The following is a 22,248-nucleotide window of genomic DNA, read 5'->3' as shown; positions in this document are numbered from 1 at the left end:
TGTCGCATACTCCTCCAAGGATGCGAAGGCAGGGCATGAGAGGTGGCAGGGCATTGTGTCCCAAGCGGGCAGGTCCGTCTCCCATGTTATACTCTTCCTCGCCGGAGACCGCACCTTCACTTCACGGATCATGAACCCCGTCGCCGTTCATGAAGAGGACAGATGCATGACTTGGTTGTCGGTGCGGAATACAAAGAAAGTGGACGACGACCATCGCCGTAGGATGAGTTTATGGTCGAACGCTTTTTTATTTCTAAATGTTCGAAATGCAATGAAAATTCGTCGTATTTGCATGACTCTCGTCCGATTTTTATGAAATACTCGTGTTTGCATGAATTTCGTCTGGTTAGTTAAAAAAAATAGAAATGTATGCGGACAGCGTTAGATGGCGATCTTCGGCGTCATCTGTCTGCGCAAGCAAATTTGCAGTTCAGCGTTGAAGACGGCCCTCAGGTGTACGTGTACACGAGACAGTATAGCCCGGACGGCACGAAAGGCACGCGCTGCCTTGCCTCCCCCTCCACGCCATCCAACCCAGACCCGCCGGTACCGTCACTGCACAAGCTACGCTGCCGGGTGCGGGCTCGCGCCCAGGGCCCAAATGGCACGGCGGGCCCCGCTTGCCAGTGACCTAGGCTGCTTCCTCCTAGTTGTGTAACTATTCCTTCCGACCCCCGCGGGCCAGACCAGAACAGACCAGGCGAGGTAGAGTTATCGTGCCGCCCCGACTCTCCTCTCTCCGTCCCCCGACTCTCCCCTCTCCCCTCCAATCCGCTCCCATGGCGACGCCCGCCCTACCAAACCCTAGCCCGCTCCTCGACCACCCGCTGCCGCCCGAGCCCAAGCCGCGCCGGGAGACCAAGGTGTGGAAGCCCAAGGTCCGGGACCCGGACGCGCAGGAGCCGGCGGCGGCCGCGCAGGATCCGGAGGAAGACGCGCCCGAGGAGCCCGAGCCCGAGCAGGACGAGGGCCCGGAGCCGCCGCCCCTCCCCACCGACGCGATCGAGCCCACCCCGTCCGGCGGCGAGGAGGACACCGACGACACCTCCTCGGTCTCCTCCGCCACCGCCGCCACCGACGCCTCCGCCGCCGCGGCCGCCACGGGGGGCAAGACGGAGAGGCCGTTCCCGGCGGCCACGGACCTGCTCCACATCTCCTACAACCAGGACTACGGCTGCTTCGCGGCGGGGACCAAGACGGGCTTCCGCATCTACAACTGCGACCCCTTCCGCGAGATCTTCCGCCGCGACCTCGGCCCCTCCCCCGCCGCCACCGCCGAACCCGAGGCCGCCCAGGCCCTCCACCAGCCCCCCGTCGCGGGCGGCGGGGGCGGCGGCGGCATCGGCGTGGTGGAGATGCTCTTCCGCTGCAACATACTGGCGCTCGTCGGGGGCGGGGACGCGCCCCACTACCCGCCCAACAAGGTCATGATCTGGGACGACCACCAGAGCCGCTGCATCGGGGAGCTCTCCTTCAAGTCCCCCGTGCGCGGCGTCCGCCTCCGCCGCGACCGCATCGTCGTCGTGCTCGAGAACAAGATCTTCGTCTACAACTTCGCCGACCTCAAGCTGGTGCAGCAGATTGAGACAGCGCCCAACCCCAAGGGCCTGTGCTCTGTGTCGCAGCAGCCTGGGTCCATTGTGTTGGTTTGCCCTGGTGCGCAGAAGGGGCAGATCAGGGTCGAGCACTATGGTGCCAGGAAGACCAAGTTTATCAATGCGCACGCCTCCCGTGTCGCGTGCTTCGCGTTGTCCCAGGATGGGAGGCTCATTGCCACCGCAAGCACCAAGGGGACACTTGTGAGGATCTTTAATGCTGCCGAGGGCAACCTTCTCCAGGAAGTAAGTTTTCTCAACATACATTCATTCAAGTGATACATTATAGGGGAGTAATATATTTAACTGATGCATTCAAATGTTGGGTTAACTGAAAAAGGAAAAACCCTGCTGACTTGAGAAACTTTTTGGATGATAATCTAAAAGTTTGAAACCACATTTAGTGATTACTTGTACTGATATCTTACATAGGGAAGCCCCCCAAACAGAGTTTACGAAAATTACAACTCTCAGGTTAGAAGGATTTGAATGAGCATCCAGATTGAAGTTTTGTAATGCATGATGCATGGCCGCATCGGTGTTTAGCGTAGAATATAGTTGTCCAAATTGAACCATGATACATCGGTGTTTAGCGTAGGATACAAGTTGATAAATGATGGGGAGTCTTATATTTGACTGATGCAATCAGATGTTCGGTTCACCCTGCTACTTTGAGAATTTTCTGGATGATTATTGTAAGAGCTGTAGGACTAGTCTGTGATTAATTGTGCTAGTACGCGGCAACTATGCTATAAAAAGGTTTGGCTTTGCACTTACCATGTGACTTAAGTTGTTAGAACAACAATCACAGGCTTAACTTTTCTTTTCGTTCTTGGTGGAATACATGTTGTAACATTGGTTAGTTTTTCAACTGAACAATAAAGTGCTACCTATTCTGCCAATGCTGCATTTTGTTCGGCAATTGCAATTATTGAAAGTTTGAAATTGCATTAGTGATTACTTCTACTGATATCTTACACAAGGAAGCTCCCCAAACTGAGTTTATGAAATTTACAGCTTTCAGTTTAGAAGGATTTCAATGAGCATCCAAATTGAAGCTTTGTAAGCTTAACATTTTTTGTGCAGTCAAACTTACAGTGAAGAAGATATTAGTACAAATTAAACCATGTGTCGTTACGTTTTCTACACCGCATTTAATGTGACAGAGCAGAAGTTTAGTACTCCGTTGCCTTAGTAGTAGGACTATATATTTTGGATAGTTAGTTTGGTTGTTTTCATGATCTTTATTAGTCTTGCTTGGTTAGCAATCAGCCCTTATTGATGTTTTTTTTCCTTTGTTCTTTAAAATCCAATGTCGTTTTTTAATTGAAACAAAATTGAATATGGGATAAATCGAACTTCTTCCCTAGAATTTTTGGTGGATTTTTCTACTCCCTCCGTTCCTAAATATAAGTCTTTGTAGAGATTCCACTATGGACTACATACGGAGCAAAGTGGATGAATCTACACTCTGAAATGCATCTACATACATCCGTATGTGGTTCATAGTGGAATCTCCCCAAAGACTTATATTTAGGAACGGAGGGAGTATATCTTAAACAACCTGGACCTGATTGATTGACCCATCAGGGACTTCATAATAAAGATCATCTTAAAAGAAGGAAAGTAACTCTTGATACTTTTCTAGTTCAAGAGTGATGATCTTTATTCCTTATTGTGCTTTCCAGTTTTATCCCATACCGATTCAACTACCATTTGTGAACTGACACCAGAAATGGTATTTGTCCTATAATTATGGGTGTAACATTTATCTGGCAGTATGATGCCAACCATCTGCTTAGTAAAGTAAATACGTACATCTCATACATCGCTGCTGACACTTGGGATCAAATGTTAGCACTGATGTATGATGAATCCTTGAAATTCTCAATGAAGGAAATGTTTAATAGGAAGTTAACATCGTTGGAAGTGTTACATTGTGATCCTTCTTTGTTTGTCCATCATGGTCAGTACTCTATAATGTCGCTTTCATACACCATTTGGTTTGCTTTGCTTATACTCATTTGTCATGATTAGTATTGAAAACTGGAAGATACCTAATAAGCGAATTCCCTGGTTTTGAACATGACCGTCTCTCATAATGCCCTTGGATATCTTGGTCACAAAAAACATTCTCGACATTGGATGCTCTGTAGTCAATTTCTCATAATTCTCCTTAGAAACCTTGGACAATTAGCATTGTTGAGGTTGGAGGGTCTGCAGTACAGATTCCACATCAACTGGGGAAACCGTACCCATTATTTGGTGGTGTGAAGATCTGTACATTCTTGTGTATCTTTGAAGGGTTGTTAACTTGGTATAATCTGTTGGCCATAGATTAATAAAAAAATGTAGTATGCAACTTGTTGTCATATAGGACGGTTTTATGATCGGAAATGTTCTTCCTTTTTGTATTAGAGAAAAAAATATAGCACCATCACCCGCCGTCCACCCCAATATCCATTTTTTTGTTTTTCTTCGCACCATCATGAAGTTCCCTTGTAAACACACCAGGCCTCATGTTAAAGCTATTTCTTGTTGTTTCTATTAATTGTTGCTTTGTAAAGATTTCAGAGCATTCGATGATTTGGGTGATTTGATTTCATTGCTTGTTTGTAATATATCATTACTTAACCGGTGTTGCAATCATGTATTGCAAGCACCAAATTGCTCAAATAATTGAAGCAAGTACCGAGATCAGTCAGATAAAAAGAACCACCGGATTTCCCACATTTTGATCTAAAAATATTTAACTTACCAAAGTTGTGCCTGTGGCTGTGGAACTCTGAAATTACTGCCAAATTATGATGACGAAGGACACTGAGTTGGTCACCACATATCAAGTTATAATTTGCGAACTCCTAATTAGTGGGAAACTTATGATGCATGAAGTCTCTCACATGACCTTACCTTTTGCTGCTGGGGATATAGCATTTAATTATTGTCTGCTTTGTTCTGTTGCAGGTAAGGAGAGGTGCTGACAGAGCAGAGATATATAGCTTGGCTTTCTCAAATAATTTACAGTATTTGGCTGTATCTAGTGATAAAGGAACAATTCATGTGTTCAATTTAAAGATAAATGTTGGTTTGACCACAAATGATAAGCCTCTGCCAGCTCCAGACGCTGATGTTCCCCACATGAGTCCATCATTCTCCTTTATTAAAGGTAAATTCCTAATCATTCAGATATCTTGAGTTGCATACATCTTCTTGTTTGCAATAATGAAGTTATTCTCAGCTTCTTGTGTGTTTAATGTCATTACATGTAATTCGCTTGAAAAAATCATCTTCATAACTTACAAACCAAGAACTAAGCTTTTATAGTTAACGTATAAATGGTGAGTTGCTCCTGTTATGAATTAAATTGTAGCAAATGCTGTATCAACCGTATTCACTGCTGCATACTATGTATTTCCTTTCTTTCTATTGCAAGTAAGACTAAAGAACTGTTGACGTCCAATAATGAAATACACTTTTTTTTGGCGGAGTTTCCCCATTACAACAAGCTTTTTAGCTTTTCAGATTTGTCTGTGGCATTTTCTACTTAAATGAAGGGTACTGAAAAACGTTTTGGTTAGCTGTTTCTCTGAGCATGTTTGACACTGCGTATAATGCTTGATTGGTTTACTGTGTAGTTAGTATACATAAATGTTCTTTAGGTTCTAGTTCCCATGATAATTTTTGCCCCGTACTCCTTATCTTTCTCCAAGTTACTGCTTTACATATCTTTTGATATGTTCTTTTGCTCGAAGCTTGGAAATGAGCATAGCATGATTGGTCTGCACTTGTTGGTGTCTTGCATTTGGTTATGTTCTGTATTTTGATGGTTTAGAGCATGCACAAACTAAATATTTTTTGGGTCTTGAGTGCATGTTTAGGTGCGAGTGGGATTGCATGAAGTTGACCTGGATCTTGAGATTGAAGTGCTGAAGACACTTTTCAGTTTTTCATCTATTACTAAAGCATGTCTATTTCATTGATGGCAGGTGTGCTACCTAAATATTTCCACTCGGAGTGGTCTGTTGCTCAATTCAGGCTCCATGAGGGTGAGCAATACATCGTCGCATTTGGCCATGAGAAGAATACCGTGGCAGTTGTTGGCATGGACGGAAGGTACATACATGAAATTAAACTCTAATTCTGGAAATAAAAGATTAGATTTCCAACAATTGGTCTTTGTATCTATTTTTTTTGGCTTGCAGCTTCTACCGGTGCCAGTTTGACCCAGTCAATGGAGGAGAAATGCAGCAGCTGGAATGCCACAATTTCCTAAAACCATCAGATCAACCGTAGCAAGATAATAAAGCAGCAACTATTTGTCTGCATTGTGTGCCATGGCTGTGTGTACAGTATCTCTGTAAGCTCTCTCACCCGAGGGCTAATGTTATGTGTAAATATATGCCTTTGGTGACGATGCCATAATGTGCTCTGTGGAGGGTCAGAAGGAGCCTTGTGCAGATGAACAATGATAGAATGCATCTTTTATCTATGAGTGTTCGATTAACAATACTTTTGCTAGTTGAATTTTACCAATGTCCTTGGCATGAAAGTCTTTCTGCTAAGGTCTCTTGTTGCTCTTCAAATAAAATTGAAATGACACATCTCTTGAGCTGAACTGCAATGAAGAGCGCAAGACTTGCAAATGTACCACTCCTACGAGTTTTGCATTCCCGAGTTCTTTGACTATGATGCCATAATGTTCTTCTCATAACTCGCAACACACCTTCAACGCGTCCCTGCCACGCATCAGCCCAGCAGCCAGGGTACCTTGGGCCACTTGCCCCATGTTTGTGACACTTCTTGCTTTCGGCATTCCTTACCGCGAAAGTCAATGGCTTAATCCCCAAGTGAGCGTACATAAATTTTCATAGTATAAGGATCAATTTTTGAGGTAAAATTATTGTTTAGTTGCAAAAAATAGTAATCCCTCCATTCCATATACTTGTCGTAACTTTAGTTCAGCTTTGGTAGAAAGTTGTAGTAGAGTAAAGCCGCGACAAGTAATATAGATTGGAGCAACCATTTATAGTTTAAATTAATGGATAGTCATCAATGCATTAAATCTTCCTAATTTCAAAGCATGAACGTGTAGTAAGGTATGTGAGAAATACTTAATAATTATTGGCCTATTAATAATTTTTTTGCATGGTAATACGTGTCTCATTCATATCATAAAGATTAAAGTATAAGTCACGTAAGGACCGACATGACAAAACTAAAAAGATAGCAGAACATATCTGAGCTTGATACCAACGCCCATCACCTGCCTCCGGCACCACGACAGCAGCCACCGAAGAAAAGAATGATGGATCACCTCCTCACCCGAGCTCGACGCGGCTTCATCGCTGATATGCAGCTTTGCGGACCTCCAAGGTGGCTCACCAAAAGTGAAGCCCTTACCGTTGAACGAATCAGACCGGGGCAACACCCCGGACACGCTATCGAACTCCAGATATGGCACCCCACCGCGACTAAGACGTTGCAGAAGGAAACCATACCTGCCATTCACGAACCACGAACCCAGCACATGTTCCGTCTTCCAGATGTCGTCGATGCAGACCACAATCTGCATCCGCTCCTGGACTACCTCCCAAGCTCCGCGCCGATGCTGGAGCAAACGTCGTCACAACGGCGGAGCCCGAGGACACAGGTCCACCACGAGGATGCCGCCGCCGCCACGCCATCCTTGCTTCAACAGACTGGTTTCCAAATCCATCCCCAACCATAGGACCGATGGCCATGTCAAGGAAGGATCTGAAGAATCTTTATTCAGCGCTGTCATTGTCGCCGCCGAAACAAAGACAATGAACAACATATCATAATTCATGGTAGAATAATTTATCGAGTATCATATTCCTCGAGTATCATACCTTGGATACATCTCTGTCAGGTATTTACGTATAAATTTTACGTCGGGATATGTACACATATATTTCACGTTGGGTATGTACAAATAAATTTTACATTTTGGTATATCACATAAATTTCACGTTGGGGTACGTACATTTATGGGTATATACACATGAATTTCACGTTGGGGTACGTACATTTATGGGTATATACACTTAAAAATATTTTACGAGGACTTGAGTATGTACTTATGGGTATATACTTTTTTTGCACATATATATTTTTTACGGGGACTTGAGTTTGCACTTAAAAATATATTTATCATTGTCATACTTTAATTATCATTCAGGGGTATATGTTTTTTGGATATATATTTCTTAGGTATCATTTCTCTCAATCGTACCTTGGGTATATTATTTATATGTTTCTGTTATATACCTACTATTATATGTACACAAATTCTTAGTGTTAGGTATATGATACCTAGGACAAAATCTTTCTACATGCATGGCAGTATCTTTTATTTTTAGTAGCCAAAATATAAAGATGGGTGCAGCATATGTGTGTGCGCGTTGTATTCTGGTTACGAATACAAGGCAAAAGCAAGAGAGCATAGACAAGGTATTATAATGCGTACATATTTATAAGGAAACTAGGATGCCATTTTATAGATGGAAATAAATTGCAAGGTATTATAATAACATGCATTATTATGGCAGGTATGGTATTCAACAATATTTGGAAAGTGATCAATCGTATGGGCCTTACCTGCATGGTGCCTAGGTGCCTGGGACAACGGATCTTATCGTAACAGTAGGTTGATAACATTATTTCTTATAAATATCATTGTGGAGCTAGGAGCCGAGCTGATTAACAGTAGGTAGATCCGTGTGGGACAACGGATCTTATCGTAACAGTAGGTTGATAACATTATTCTTGTTGTTTAGAAACGAGTCTGAATGCTGGTTGCTGGGCCACGCTAAAACAGTGGCAATGCTGAAACAGAGTTTCGGTTCCAATTATTGACCTGCGCAGTGTAGTTTAGTGTAGGGCACAGAGAGTGAGGCCTCCCCCTCCACCTTCATTCTGCTAGACTGCTACTCCAGCTTCCTTCGTGTTCCAAACCAGAGCCGGAGATCAGCCAGTCTCCACCCTCCGGAGTCCAGACGAACGTCCCTCTCCTGCAGCCGCACCAGGACGTACGCTCTTCAGTGGTCACCGGTAAGATCTCACCTCAATCCATTCATGCATACTGGAGCTAATTCTGCTGCTGAACGTGCACAAACCCACTCGGTCGTGCACAATATAGCAGATTGTCTTGAAGTCTAGCGGGTGATATTTTCTCTTTTGCCGCACGATATAGCAGGTTATCTTGGGAAATCTAGTTTGTGATATTTCGGAAATCCAATTCCGGAACCTGCCAACCAAAAATATTTTTTGTATTTTTTATTTAAAAAATTAGATGTGGTCATTGTCACACTCAAATGTTACCTGCAAATTTTGATGGGAAAAGGTTAAGCATTTTGACATATGCAAAAATAACAAGTCGAACACCAAATGTTATACTTAACTTTTTTTCCACCGATGATGCGCTACTATTTGTTTCACTTGAAAATTGTCAAGCATGCTTGCTACACTAACAAAAAAACATAAAGAATCAGAATTTTTAATATTTATTTAGAAATTACTGATTAAGGTTCCAACAGGAAAAAAATACCACACTATCCTAACCCAGTAACCACGACTCAAGACCCCAATAGGTGCATGTTGTTTATTTCAACACATGGCATCCCATCCTTGCTGCCACATATCATCCTTCCCACCCTCTCCGACGGTAGGCTCAGTGCTCACACAATCATAACGCGTTTAAATGTTGTCAATCCTAAGGCGTATATCTCTTGGTACAAGACGAGAGATCTGGTTTTTTTTTCCGTGAGGTTTTGGCAAGACGTGCATGCACAAATAGGTGGTTTCTTTCATGCTCAATGCTTGTTTTCCGAGGTATTCCTTTCCAATCCGGATCAAAACCAGTGTGAAAGAAAGACGGATCATGCATTACTGACTAAGGTTGCACCCTTAATAGCATTTTTAAAATGGTTAACAAGTAAAATAACATCATATCAAATTCTACACATATACAACATGTTAAATATGAAGTTAGAGTTTAAATATATGAATATTTTTTAAAAGCATTTGATAAGTACTGGAGGTTGATTAACCCAAATATCATAGGGGTTTTGCAAAAGCAAAAATCTGACTTAAAACTGACTTGCAGGTTGATTACCATAATTATCAAGGGATTTTCTACAAAAGCAAAAATCTACCTTAAACTGAACTGTTGTTTGATTACCAGAAACATCCGAGGGTTTACTACAAAATAGCATGGTGGACTAAGAATATCACCTTCCTTTATTAATAAAAATTAATAGATAGGTTAATTAAAGGATTAAAAGATATAGACAGATAAAATACAAGATCATTGTAGCCGAAACTTGCAGCGTTTTACACGTCAGACTCGCTGTTGTCTGCTGTCGCAACTTTCATGTGTCAGTGCGAAGCTCAACAGCAAAGTAGAAGGAAAAAAAAACTAGGGCCGGTCATATATAGGGGCTATTTGGATCGCACCGGTGTTGGCCCTGCCAACTGCGGGCGTGCCAATTAATTGGCGACCGTTTTGGCCGCCCGCATCTGGCCAAAATATTAGCGTGAAAGTGAACTAGTACAGCTAAAGAATGCAGGGCGTGCCAATTATTCGGTGACAATCCAAACGCGCCCGCACGAGCAGGTTAACGCCAATTTTTTGGCAGGGCAGCTCGGGGCGTAGATCCAAACAGGGTCCTAATCTTCGAGGGGCCATGGGCGAACTAGAAAAAGGGCCCATCTATTGTTAGTGGAGTAAGAAAATTGTTTGCTTGCATACATGTATACTTAAAAAAAACTCAAAAAATGTACAGTTCAAAAACTACTCAATGCATGCATATTTGATTTACAGAAATGATAAATCCTGAACGTTCGGATTTTAAGCATGGCAATCCGAACATTTTTCGTGGCAATTTTAGTTCATGCAAGGTTGACAAACATGACAATTTTCTGACAAAAAACAAACTGGGGCAAAGTTGCCATGTTTTAACAACTGAAGTTGCCACCTCACGTCAACTAAAGTTAATATAAAAAATGTTTGGGATGACAAATTGGACCGGCCCAAATGCCCACAGGAGGGTCCCCTCTCCCGAATGCCATTGGAGCCCTTGTCAGTTGTGCATGCCCCCTAAGAATTAGAAAAATGCATCTTCAAAATAAAAGCTGGCTTCCGACCCCCATGCACACCAGTGCTCGTATGCATTTCCCTTTGTCCAATCGGTATATCAAACTCACACTCTCTACCTGAATAACATATGCAGAAGGAAATGAATACAATCATGGAAGAAGTATGCAAAAACTACACAGAGGGTTGGGTCAACAATAATCTAGAACCAAGGAAGAGTGTACACCGCGTGGAAGGTTTTGTCATCGTCGCGACTGTGTTTATGATCGCCCTTGCCATTCTCTCGCCCAGGAGGCGTCAATCTCGGAGCATCATTATAAGATATGGAGTGGGCGGAGTGTTTATATTATCCTTCCCACTTCTCTCCTACACTGTGGGACTGATGCAGGCGGGGAAAATTAAAAACGAGTTGTACCCGGTGTGGGCAATGTTTCTGGCCATGCTTTTTGGAGGCACCCGCTCAATGTCTGTCCAGAAGCTCGATCAAAACAAGCAACTCATGAAGCTCTACTGTGATTGTCTCTTGTTCACGATGTGCAGTGCCACGGTATCAGGTGGTTTTATTTATACATTCGGTATGAAGCATAGTTCCAGTCGCCTTGTTCCCATTGGTTGCTTGTTCGTCGTGGGATTTCTATTGGGAATTAAAACGGCTGAGCAGTTTGGTGCTGCATTGTTAGCAAGCAAACCATCATCGGACAATGGAATCAAGTGGCTGGCCCGCTACATGAAGGGTGAGCACATACTCAGCACATCCTACGACCCTCGTACCATGCAGGGATACAAGTACCCGGTTCTAATCCATTCTGGGCGGGCAACAATTGGAGAAAATGCAATAACACTGGATAACATTTGGTGTGACAACATCGGTATCTTGTCATCTTACTATAGTGCTCCTATCCGTCGTCTCAAGGATCTGTGTCTCTCATTCGCATTGTTCCATCTGGTGGTTCGGCGATACTTTGGCTACACTTGTCCTGAATCTGGGCTTGACAAGACTCGTGATCTTGTTCTTGATGGGCTATTGCAAAGAGCATTTCAAGTGATTGAAGCAGAGTTGGCTTTCCTCTACGATTTCTTGTTCACCAAATATGCCTTCATAATGTATGGCAATGAGCTAAGGTATTATGCTCTTTCACTCACCCTCACATTGGTCAGTATAGCGGCTGGTGCATGGTCTCTTAGTGTTTTGAACCGGCACGGCTCTATTTTGGACAGTCGTTTTGTAGAAACCAGCACAAAAGATGTCCTGGTTACCCTAATAGCGTTGGCTGCACTATCGGTATCTCAGTTCCTGCAGATATGGTCTTACTGTGTCTCTGACTGGGGAAAAATATCCTTTGTTTGTAAGTACGTAGCACATCCATCATGGCAAGGGAACACCCGTATTGAGAAGCTTCTTTTATGTTATGGACGACCTCACAAGTGGCTTCGTTATTGGCGCAACACTATTGGCCAATATTCGGTTCTTGATTCCTTTAGTTCCAGCTACCGGTGTCAGTTGAAGCATCTCCTTTCAACTGAGAAAGCAGGCAAGCCTGTGGAGTTGCCAATGCAAGTGAAGAGGGCAGTGGCACGGACTATCAGAAACTCGACAAACGGCCATCTTTCACATGGAACCTCCGCACTAATGAGACACGGCATGAGTGATGAACTATGCGGTGCATGCCAGATCAACGATGAATATACACTGACCGACACCATACTGGCATGGCATGTCGCGACTAGCTTCTGTGAGATCTTGGATACAATCAAACGCCCACACGATGTGCACCCGAATCAAGTTGTCGCCACTATCTTGTCCAAGTATTGTACCTACTTGGTCGCCTTTGCACCAACGTTGCTTCCAGGCAGTGCACCAGAAACAAAGTGTGCTCTCGATGAGATGGTAAAAGAAGCAAAAGAAATGCTACATGACCTCGTCTCTCCAAGGGAAAAGTATGGAAAACTTAGTGAACTAGAGTATGTCGTAGGTGGTGGAAGAAAATTGTTCACCTATGGTGCTGTGCTGGGGAAAGCGCTGGAGAGCATGGACAATCATGCGAACCGGTGGGACCTACTGGCAGATTTCTGGGCCGAGATGATGGTGTATATTGCCCCATCTAACAATGTAGCTGGTCACATAGAACTTCTTGCGGAAGGAGGCAAGTTTGTGACTCACGTCTGGGCTTTGCTCATGCATGCCGGTATTCTTGAGCGTCCCAGTACTACAATAATCCCCTAGACCAAGGTCTCAAGGCGAGGCTGCAAGGAGCTACACTCAGTCTATGTGTATCCATCACAATTTGTATATTTAAGGCTTTGCGTTTATGATGACATTGCGCTTGTTGGTTTGGTGTAATATTGTGATTATGTGTTGTATTTCCTGTCTGAAACTCTATAATCTGGTGTACGCTTGTACTACTAATGATACCATGTGGATTGGTTATGTATGTACCATGGGTCTGTTGCAGCCGGCTGGAGCAGGATTTGATTTTGTTGCTTTGGTTGCACAACGCCTCGTGGAGTTGTGATATGAACTTGCTTTTGTTGGGGGCTTGATTGTTTTCGTTGCACTAGGGATAAGATTTCTTTCATATTGCAGGCAAACTGTTTTATGATTGTGCCCCTGGAATCAGATGTTTTGGGCTCAGGCTAGTTGCTCCCATTTTGGACTCACTATACAGTTGAATTCAAAACGGTAAGCATAGTCATTGTTCTTCATAAAAGCAAAAGAGTACATACAGGCTTAAGTTAACTTAGGGATGTAAACCGGGTCCTATTTAAGCCCACTTATGATCTATCGAGCTAGCAAAAACTAACTAAACATGACTTGTGGACGGCGTTTATTGCATCATTTACATCCCTAATCAAGCTAACTCCTCTTCTTAGCAGTACCAACACACATGGACTGTTTGGAAGCTCAGACACACAATGCGAATGTCTTCATGGTTGTGCGACGCTCAGGGTAGCAAATCTTGGCGACAGAGTGTCACGACCTGGGTCCTGGGTTGGTAACAGGATAGTAGCGGGTAGACAGTTCGGGCCTGCAAGCCTATTTGATGTCTGGCTTGGCCCATGTATTGAACCTGTGTGTTGCCTGACAGGAGGCATCGATGATGAACTGAACTGTAGCATGGCTGCATGGCTACTTTTCCCTCCTCCATTGCTCTTCCTCCTTTATTTCTCTTTTGATTTGTATTCCCATTGTATCCAAATTATGACCCGAATCCTCTGTGCGTGACGCCGGTGTCAAGGATCGTAACATCCAGACAGGAGGCTTTGCATGGAGTGGAGGGCGCTGCCTTGTAGTGACCTGTTCTGTGCAAAAGTCGTTGCCTGATAGCTCCAGCTCAGTCGATTGACAATTTGAAATGTTGGGCATTTTTTAATATAACCGGGGAGTCGACACCTTCGTTAGCAGCCTCCCTCAAAACATAATATAACAATTTCTTAATTAGTATTCACGGATCAGACCGTTGACGGTTGCTGGGAGCTAGCGATTTGTTTTCTGTTTCTTTGTAGAGTAGGCCGTTGTCAAAGCAGTCTGCTTGAGGAAATGATTTTCCATGTGTTTGTGGTGGGCCGCCTCCACGTACCTACGCTAATCGCAGGTCCGAAACTACTCATCGATACGGATGAGGCCCCAGTTAGGTGGACTGGTAATCCATTGCCTGATCGAGCTAACTTTGGCATGTTGCACACTTTCCACCCAGAGATCGTAAGATACGTTCTTAGCAGCCCGGCCCCCATATGTGCATGATGACATGAAACAAAGAACTTGTTTAATTAGCAGCCATGAACCAACCACTCATGATGGCTGCCTGCGGGGCTATTTTTCTTCCTATTTTCTGTTTTTTAGCAGGCTATTTTCTGATTTTAGTACGCAATTGATGGAGGAGGTGAGGGACACCGTATCTGGTTGAAGAAGGATTCTGTATGTGCCCGCGGTCGGCGTCCAAGTGCTGAGTCAATCTTGATGTGTTTACTTCACCGACGTTGCGTCGATTCGTAGACATGTAGACTGTGTTAACATTGTCATGTGTCGACATGACGGTGATCTGAGGTAGGGGGCACTGCATGTACCCATAAGAGGTACTACATTGGTCATGTATGTGGAGGCAGACGAACTGCACTTCATAGATGATGTCCAGACGTGTGAATGACATGTACTAGAGAGTCCCTGCAGAACCCCGTAGACAGAGTTGTTGAGGCGGCACACATAGTTGGGGGAGGACAGACCTCGTAAGCTAGCAACGGAAGACGACCTCGAAGAACGACCGATGCAGGAAAGCGTTCTTCACTTCAAGTTGACGAATCCTATAGGTGAGGGAGAGCGCGATGGAAAGGATGACCCCGAGAATGCCGGTTCGACAGCTAGGCTGGATGGCTTTTAATGGGGATGTCCAGATATCTCAATGTATAAGTTCAAAAGGATGCACCGTGCAACTAGCGAGGACTGAAAAGGGGAAATGAACATGGCACCCAAACTAACACAGGTGACTAAAATTATGCTCATTTATTGTTTTATTGCATGGAACTGAAGATGACGATGCAAGCGGACGAAGAATGTCATGACGATGATACCTGTAGTGCGCCTTTATAGCCACCCAGTTACGTTGTGACGTTTGGTACACCCAAAGCATTCCTACGGTATCCGGGAGTTGCACAATCTCATGGTCTAAGGAAATGATACTTGACATTAGAAAAGCTCTAGCAAACGAACTAAACGATCTTATGCTATGCTTAGGATTGGGTCTTGTCCATCACATCATTCTCCTAATGATGTGATCCCGTTATCAATGACATCCAATGTCCATGGTCAGGAAACCATAACCATCTATTGATCAACGAGCTAGTCAACTAGAGGCTTACTAGGGACATGTTGTGGTCTATGTATTCACACATGTATTACGGTTTCCAGTTAATACAATTATAGCATGAACAACAGACAATTATCATGAACAAGGAAATACAATAATAACCATTTTATTATTGCCTCTAGGGCATATTTCCAACAGTCTCCCACTTGCACTAGAGTCAATAATCTAGTTCACATCACCATGTGATTAACACTCAAAGTTCACATCGCTATGTGACTAATACCCAAGAGTTTACTAGAGTCAATAATCTAGTTCACATCACCATGTGATTAACACTCAATGAGTTCTAGGGTTTGATCATGTTATGCTTACGAGAGAGGTTTTAGTCAACGGGTCTGCAACATTCAGATCCGTGTGTGCTTTACAAATCTCTATGTCATCTTGTAGATGCAGCTACCACGCGCTACTTGGAGCTATTCCAAATAACTGCTCTACTATACGAATCCGGTTCACTACTCAGAGTCATCCGGATTAGTGTCAAAGTTTGCATCGACGTAACCCTTTACGACGAACCCCCTTTCCACCTCCATAATCGAGAAAATTCCTTAGTCCACTAGATACTAAGGATAAGTTCGACCGCTGTCATGTGATCCCTTCCTGGATCACTATTGTACCCCTTGACTAACTCATGGCAAGGCACACTTCAGGTGCGGTACACAGCATAGCATATTGTAGAGCCTACGTCTAAAGCATAGGGGACGACCTTCGTCCTTTCTCTTTCTTCTGCCGTGGTCAGGTCTCGAGTCTTACTCAATACTCACACCTTGTAACACAGCCAAGAACTCATTCTTTGCTGATCTATTTTGAACTCCTTCAAAATCTTGTCACGGTATGTATTCATTTGAAAGTACTATTAAGCGTTTTTGATCTATCCTTATATATCTTGATGCTCAATGTTCAAGTAGCTTAATCCAGGTTTTCCATTAAAAACACTTTTCAAATAACCCTGGATGCTTTCCAGAAATTCTACATCATTTCTGATCAACAATATGTTAACAACATATACTCATCAAAAATTCTATAGTGCTTCCCACTCACTTCTTTGGAAATACAAGTTTCTCATGAACTTTGTATAAACCCAAAATCTTTGATCATCTCATCAAAGCGTTCATTCCAACTCCGAGATGCTTACTCCAATCCTTAGAAGGATTGCTGGAGCTTTGCATACTTGTTAGCATCTTTCAGGATTGACAAAACCTTCTGGTTGTATCACATACAACCTTTCCTCAAGAAAATCATCGAGGAAACAATGTTTTGACATGCTATCTGCAAGATTTCATAAATAATGCAGTAACTGCTAATATAATTCTAACAGACTCTTAGCATCGCTACGAGTGAGAAAGTCTCATCGCAGTCAACTCCTTGAACTTGCCGGAAAACATCTCAACGACAAGTCGAGCTTTCTTAATGGTGACACTTACCATCATTGTCTGTCTTCCTTTAAAATCCATCTGTACCCAACAGCCTTACGACCATCAAGTAGTTCTTTCAAAGTCTATACTTTGTTTTCATACATGGATCCCCTCGGATTTTATGGCCTCGAGCCATTCGTCAGAATCCGGGCCCACCATCGCTTCTCCATAGCTCGTAGGTTCATTGTTGTCTAGCAACATGACTTCCAGAAAAGGATTACGTACCACTCTGAAGTAGTACGCATCCTTGTCGTCCTATGAGGTTTGGTAGTGACTTGATCTGAAGTTTCATGATCACTATCATAAGCTTCCACTTCAATTGGTGTAGGTGCCACAGGAACAACTTCCTGTTGCCCAGCTACACATTAGTTGAAGTGACGGTTCAATGACCTCATCAAGTCTCCACCATCCTCCCACTCAATTCTTTCGAGAGAAACTTTTTCCTCGAAAAAGGACCGTTTCTAGAAACAATCACTTTTGCTTCCAGATCTGAAATAGGAGGTATACCCAACTGTTTTGGGTATTCTATGAAGATGCATTTATCCGCTTTGGGTTCGAGCTTATCAGCCTGAAACTTTTGCTTCCAGATCTGAAATAGGAGGTATACCCAACTGTTTTGGTATTCTATGAAGATGCATTTATCCGCTTTGGGTTCGAGCTTATCAGCTGAAACTTTTGCTTCAGATCTGAAATAGGAGGTATACCCAACTGTTTTGGGTATTCTATGAAGATGTATTTATCCGCTTTGGGTTCGAGCTTATCAGCCTGAAACTTTTTCACATAAGCGTCGCAGCCCCAAACTTTTAAGAAAACGACAGCTTAGGTTTCTCTAAACCATAGTTCATACGGTGTCGTCTCAACGGAATTGCGTGGTGCCCTATTTAAAGTGAATGCGGTTGTCTCTAATGCCTAACCCATAAACGATAGTTGTAATTCGATAAGAGACATCATGGTATGCACCATATCCAATAGGGTGCAGTTATGATGTTCGGACACACCATCACAATATGGTGTTCCAGGCGGTATTAGTCGTGAAACAATTTCCACAATTTCTTAATTGTGTGCCAAACTCGTAACTCAGATATTCATCTCTATGATCATATCACAGACATTTTATCCTCTTGTCACGACGATCTTCAACTTCCCTCTGAAATTACTTGAACCTTTCAATAATTCAGACTTGTGTTTCATCAAGTAAATATTCTCAGCATCTACTCAAAACATCTGTGAAGTAAGAACATAACGATATCCACTGCGTGCGTCAGCACTCATTGGACTGCACACATCAAATGTATTACTTCCAACAAGTTGCTCTCTTGTTCCATCTTACTAAAACGAGGCCTTTCAGTCATCTTGCCCATGTGGTATGATTTGCATGTCTCAAGTGATTCAAAATCAAGTGAGTCCAAATGATCCATCTGTATGGACTTTCTTCATGCATATATACTAATAGACATGGTTTGCATGTCTCAATCTTTTCAAAAACGAGCGAGTCCAAAGATCCATCAACATGGAGCTTCTTCATGCGTTTTATACCAATATGACTCAAGTAGCAGTGCCACAAGTATGTGGTACTATCATTACTATCTTATATCTTTTGGCATGAACATGTGTATCACTACGATTGAGATTCAATAAACCATTCATTTTAGGTGCAAGACCATTGAAGGTATTATTCAAATAGACAGAGTAACCATTATTCTCCTTTAATGAATAACCGTATTGCGATAAACATAATCCAATCATGTCTATGATCAACGCAAACACCAAATAATAATTATTCAGGTTTAACCCCAATCTTGATGGTAGAGGGAGCATGCGATGCTTGATCACATCAACCTTGGAAACACTTCCAACACATATCGTCATCTCACCTTTAGCTAGTCTCCGTTTATTCCGCAGCTTTTATTTCGAGTTACTAACACTTAGCAACCGAACCGGTATCTAATACCCTGGTGCTACTAGGCGTACTAGTAAAGTACATATTAATATAATGTATATCCAATATACTTCTGTCGACCTTACCAGCCTTCTCATCTACGAAGTATCTAGGGTAGTTCTGCTTCAGTGACCGTTCCCCTCATTTCAGAAGCACTTAGTCTCGGGTTTGGGTTCAACCTTGGGTTTCTTCACTAGAGCAGCAACTGATTTGCCGTTTCATGAAGTATCCCTTCTTGCCCTTGTCCCTTCTAGAAACTAGTGGTTTTACTAACCATCAACAATTGATGCTCCTTTTTGATTTCTACTTTCGCGGTGTCAAACATCGCGAGTTGCTCAAGGATCATCATGTCTATCCCTGATATGTTATAGTTCATCACGAAGCTCTAATAGGCTTGGTGGCAGTGACTATGGAGAACCATCACTATCTCATCTGGAAGATTAACTCCCACTCGATTCAAGTGATTGTAGTACTCAGACAATCTGAGCACATGCTCAACGATTGAGCTTTTCTCCCTTAGTTTGCAGGCTTAAGAAACTTGTCAGAGGTCTCATACCTCTTGACGTGGGCATTAGTCTGAAATCCCAATTTCAGTCTTTGGAACATCTCATATGTTCTGCGACGTTTCAAAACCGTCTTTGGTGCCACAATTTTAAACCGTTAGCATCACACACTGAACTATCACGTAGTCATCAAAACGTGTATGTCAGATGTTTCGTAACATCTACAGACGACGCTCGAGGTTCAGCACACCGAGCGGTGCATTAAGGACATAAGCCTTCTGTGCAGCAATGAGGACAATCCTCAGTTTACGGACCCAGTCCGCATAATTGCTACTATCAACTTTCAACTAAATTTTCTCTAGGAACATATCTTAGTAGAACTAAAGCGTAAGCTACGACATTATTTGCAAAGACCTTTTGACTATGTTCATGATAATTAAGTTCATCTGATTATTTAATGAACTCCCACTTAGATAGACATCCCTCTAGTCATCTAAGTGATACATGATCCGAATCGACTAGGCCGTGTCCGATCATCACGTGAGACGGACTAGTCATCATCGGTGAACATCTCCATGTTGATCGTATCTACTATACGACTCATGTTCGACCTTTCGGTCTCTTGTGTTCCGAGGCCATGTCTGTACATGCTAGGCTCGTCAAGTCAACCTAAGTGTTTTGCTTGTGTTCCGAGGCCATGTCTGTACATGCTAGGCTCGTCAACACCCGTTGTATGCGAACGTTAGAATCTATCACACCCGATCATCACGTGGTGCTTCGAAACAACGAACCTTCGCAACGGTGCACAGTTAGGGGGAACACATCTCTTGAAATTTTAGTGAGGGATCATCTTATTTATGCTACCGTCGTTCTAAGCAAATAAGATGTAAACATGACAAACATCACATGCAAATCATAAAGTGACATGATATGGCCAATATCATCTTGCGCCTTTTGATCTCCATCTTCGAGGCGCGGCATGATCACCTTCGTCACCGGCATGACACCATGATCTCCATCATCGTGTCTTCATGAAGTTGTCTCGCCAACTATTACTTCTACTACTATGGCTAACGGTTAGCAATAAAGTAAAGTAATTACATGGCGTTTTCATTGACACGCAGGTCATACAATAAATTAAGACAACTCCTATGGCTCCTGCCGGTTGTCATACTCATCGACATGCAAGTCGTGATTCCTATTACAAGAACATGATCAATCTCATACATCACATATATCATTCATCACATCCTTTTGGCCATATCACATCACATAGCATACCCTGCAAAAACAAGTTAGACGTCCTCTAATTGTTGTTGCATGTTTTACGTGGCTGCTATGGGTTTCTAGCAAGAACGTTTCTTACCTACGCAAAAGCCACAACGGTGATATGCCAATTGCTATTTACCCTTCATAAGGACCCTTTCATCGAATCCGATCCGACTAAAGTGGGAGAGACAGACACCCGCTAGCCACCTTATGCATCAAGTGCATGTCAGTCGGTGGAACCTGTCTCACGTAAGAGTACGTGTAAGGTCGGTCCGGGCCGCTTCATCCCACAATGCCGCCGAATCAAGATAAGACTAGTAACGGTAAGCAAATTGAACAAATCATCGCCCACAACTACTTTGTGTTCTACTCGTGCATAGAATCTACGCATAAACCTGGCTCATGATGCCACTGTTGGGGAACGTAGCAGAAATTCAAAATTTTCCTACGTGTCACCAAGATCAATCTAGGAGATGCTAGCAACGAGAGGGGAGGAGTGCATCTACATACCCTTGTAGATCGCGAGCGGAAGCGTTCAAGAGAACGGGGTTGATGGAGTCGTACTCGTCGTGATCCAAATCACCGATGATCCTAGCGCCGAACGGACGGCACCTCCGCGTTCAACACACGTACGGAGCGGGGACGTCTCCTCCTTCTTGATCCAGCAAGGGGGAGGAGAGGTTGATGGAGATCCAGCAGCACGACGGCGTGGTGGTGGAAGTAGCGGGATCCCGGCAGGGCTTCGCCAAGCGCAGCGGGAGGAAGAGGTGTCACGGGAGGGAGGGAGGCGCCAGGGCTTGGGGTGCTGCTCCCATGCGCCTCCCCACTATATATAGGGGTGGAGGGGGCTGGTTTCTTGCCCTCCAAGTCCATTGGGGCGTTGGCAAAGGTGGGGGAAAGAAATCCCATCATTTCCCTTCCCCACCGATTGTTATCCCCCTTTTTTAGGGATCTTGATCTTATCCCTTCGGGATATGATCTTATTCCTTCTAAGGTGGGATCTTGGTGCGCCTTGACCAGGGGTGTGGGGCCTTGCCCCCACTACCCACGTTCATGTGGGTCCCCCCATGCAGGTGGGCCCCACTTCGGAACCTTCTAGAACCTTCCCGGTACAATACCGAAAAATCCCGAACATTTTCCGGTGGCCAAAATAGGACTTCCCATATATAAATCTTTACCTCCGGACCATTCCGGAACTCCTCGTGACGTCCGGGATCTCATCCGGGACTCCGAAAACTTTCGGTTAACCGCATACTAATATCTCTACAACTCTAGCGTCACCGAACCTTAAGTGTGTAGACCCTACGGGTTCGGGAGACATGCAGACATGACCGAGACGACTCTCCGGTCAATAACCAACAGCGGGATCTGGATACCCATGTTGGCTCCCACATGTTCCACGATGATCTCATCGGATGAACCACGATGTCGAGGATTCAATCAATCCCGTATACAATTCCCTTTGTCAATCGGTACGTTACTTGCCCGAGATTCGATCGTCGGTATCCCAATACCTTGTTCAATCTCGTTACCGGCAAGTCACTTTACTCGTA

The 22,248-nt window shown here is 43.7% G+C and overlaps 2 protein-coding genes across 2 annotated transcripts; both read left to right on the top strand.

Moving 5' to 3' along the window:
* Positions 1-677: 677 nt before the first annotated feature.
* On the top strand, positions 678-6,104 carry LOC123080452 (autophagy-related protein 18a). Its single transcript, XM_044503380.1, has 4 exons — positions 678-1,841; positions 4,560-4,761; positions 5,582-5,708; positions 5,798-6,104. Exons 1-4 carry the CDS (start codon positions 780-782, stop codon positions 5,886-5,888), a joined length of 1,482 nt encoding a protein of 493 aa, XP_044359315.1. The 5' UTR covers positions 678-779; the 3' UTR covers positions 5,889-6,104.
* Positions 6,105-8,481: 2,377 nt separating this feature from the next.
* Positions 8,482-13,142, top strand: LOC123080451 (uncharacterized). Its single transcript, XM_044503379.1, has 2 exons — positions 8,482-8,666; positions 10,847-13,142. Exon 2 carries the CDS (start codon positions 10,853-10,855, stop codon positions 12,932-12,934), a length of 2,082 nt encoding a protein of 693 aa, XP_044359314.1. The 5' UTR covers positions 8,482-8,666; positions 10,847-10,852; the 3' UTR covers positions 12,935-13,142.
* The last annotated feature ends 9,106 nt before the right edge of the window (positions 13,143-22,248 follow it).

Source organism: Triticum aestivum, chromosome 3D (assembly GCF_018294505.1).
Source record: "Triticum aestivum cultivar Chinese Spring chromosome 3D, IWGSC CS RefSeq v2.1, whole genome shotgun sequence".
Taxonomy (NCBI): domain Eukaryota; kingdom Viridiplantae; phylum Streptophyta; class Magnoliopsida; order Poales; family Poaceae; genus Triticum; species Triticum aestivum.
Note: the sequence above shows the minus strand (reverse complement) of the source record. Positions and strands in the feature narration are given on the sequence as shown.

Excerpts from the sequence above, each read along its gene's own strand:
- LOC123080452 (XM_044503380.1), top strand. The coding sequence starts at position 780 with ATGGCGACGCCCGCCCTACCAAACCCTAGCCCGCTCCTCGACCACCCG. Across the intron at positions 1,842-4,559 it reads AGGGCAACCTTCTCCAGGAA|GTAAGGAGAGGTGCTGACAG; the intron begins GTAAGTTTTCTC and ends GTTCTGTTGCAG. Across the intron at positions 4,762-5,581 it reads ATCATTCTCCTTTATTAAAG|GTGTGCTACCTAAATATTTC; the intron begins GTAAATTCCTAA and ends CATTGATGGCAG.
- LOC123080451 (XM_044503379.1), top strand. The coding sequence starts at position 10,853 with ATGAATACAATCATGGAAGAAGTATGCAAAAACTACACAGAGGGTTGG.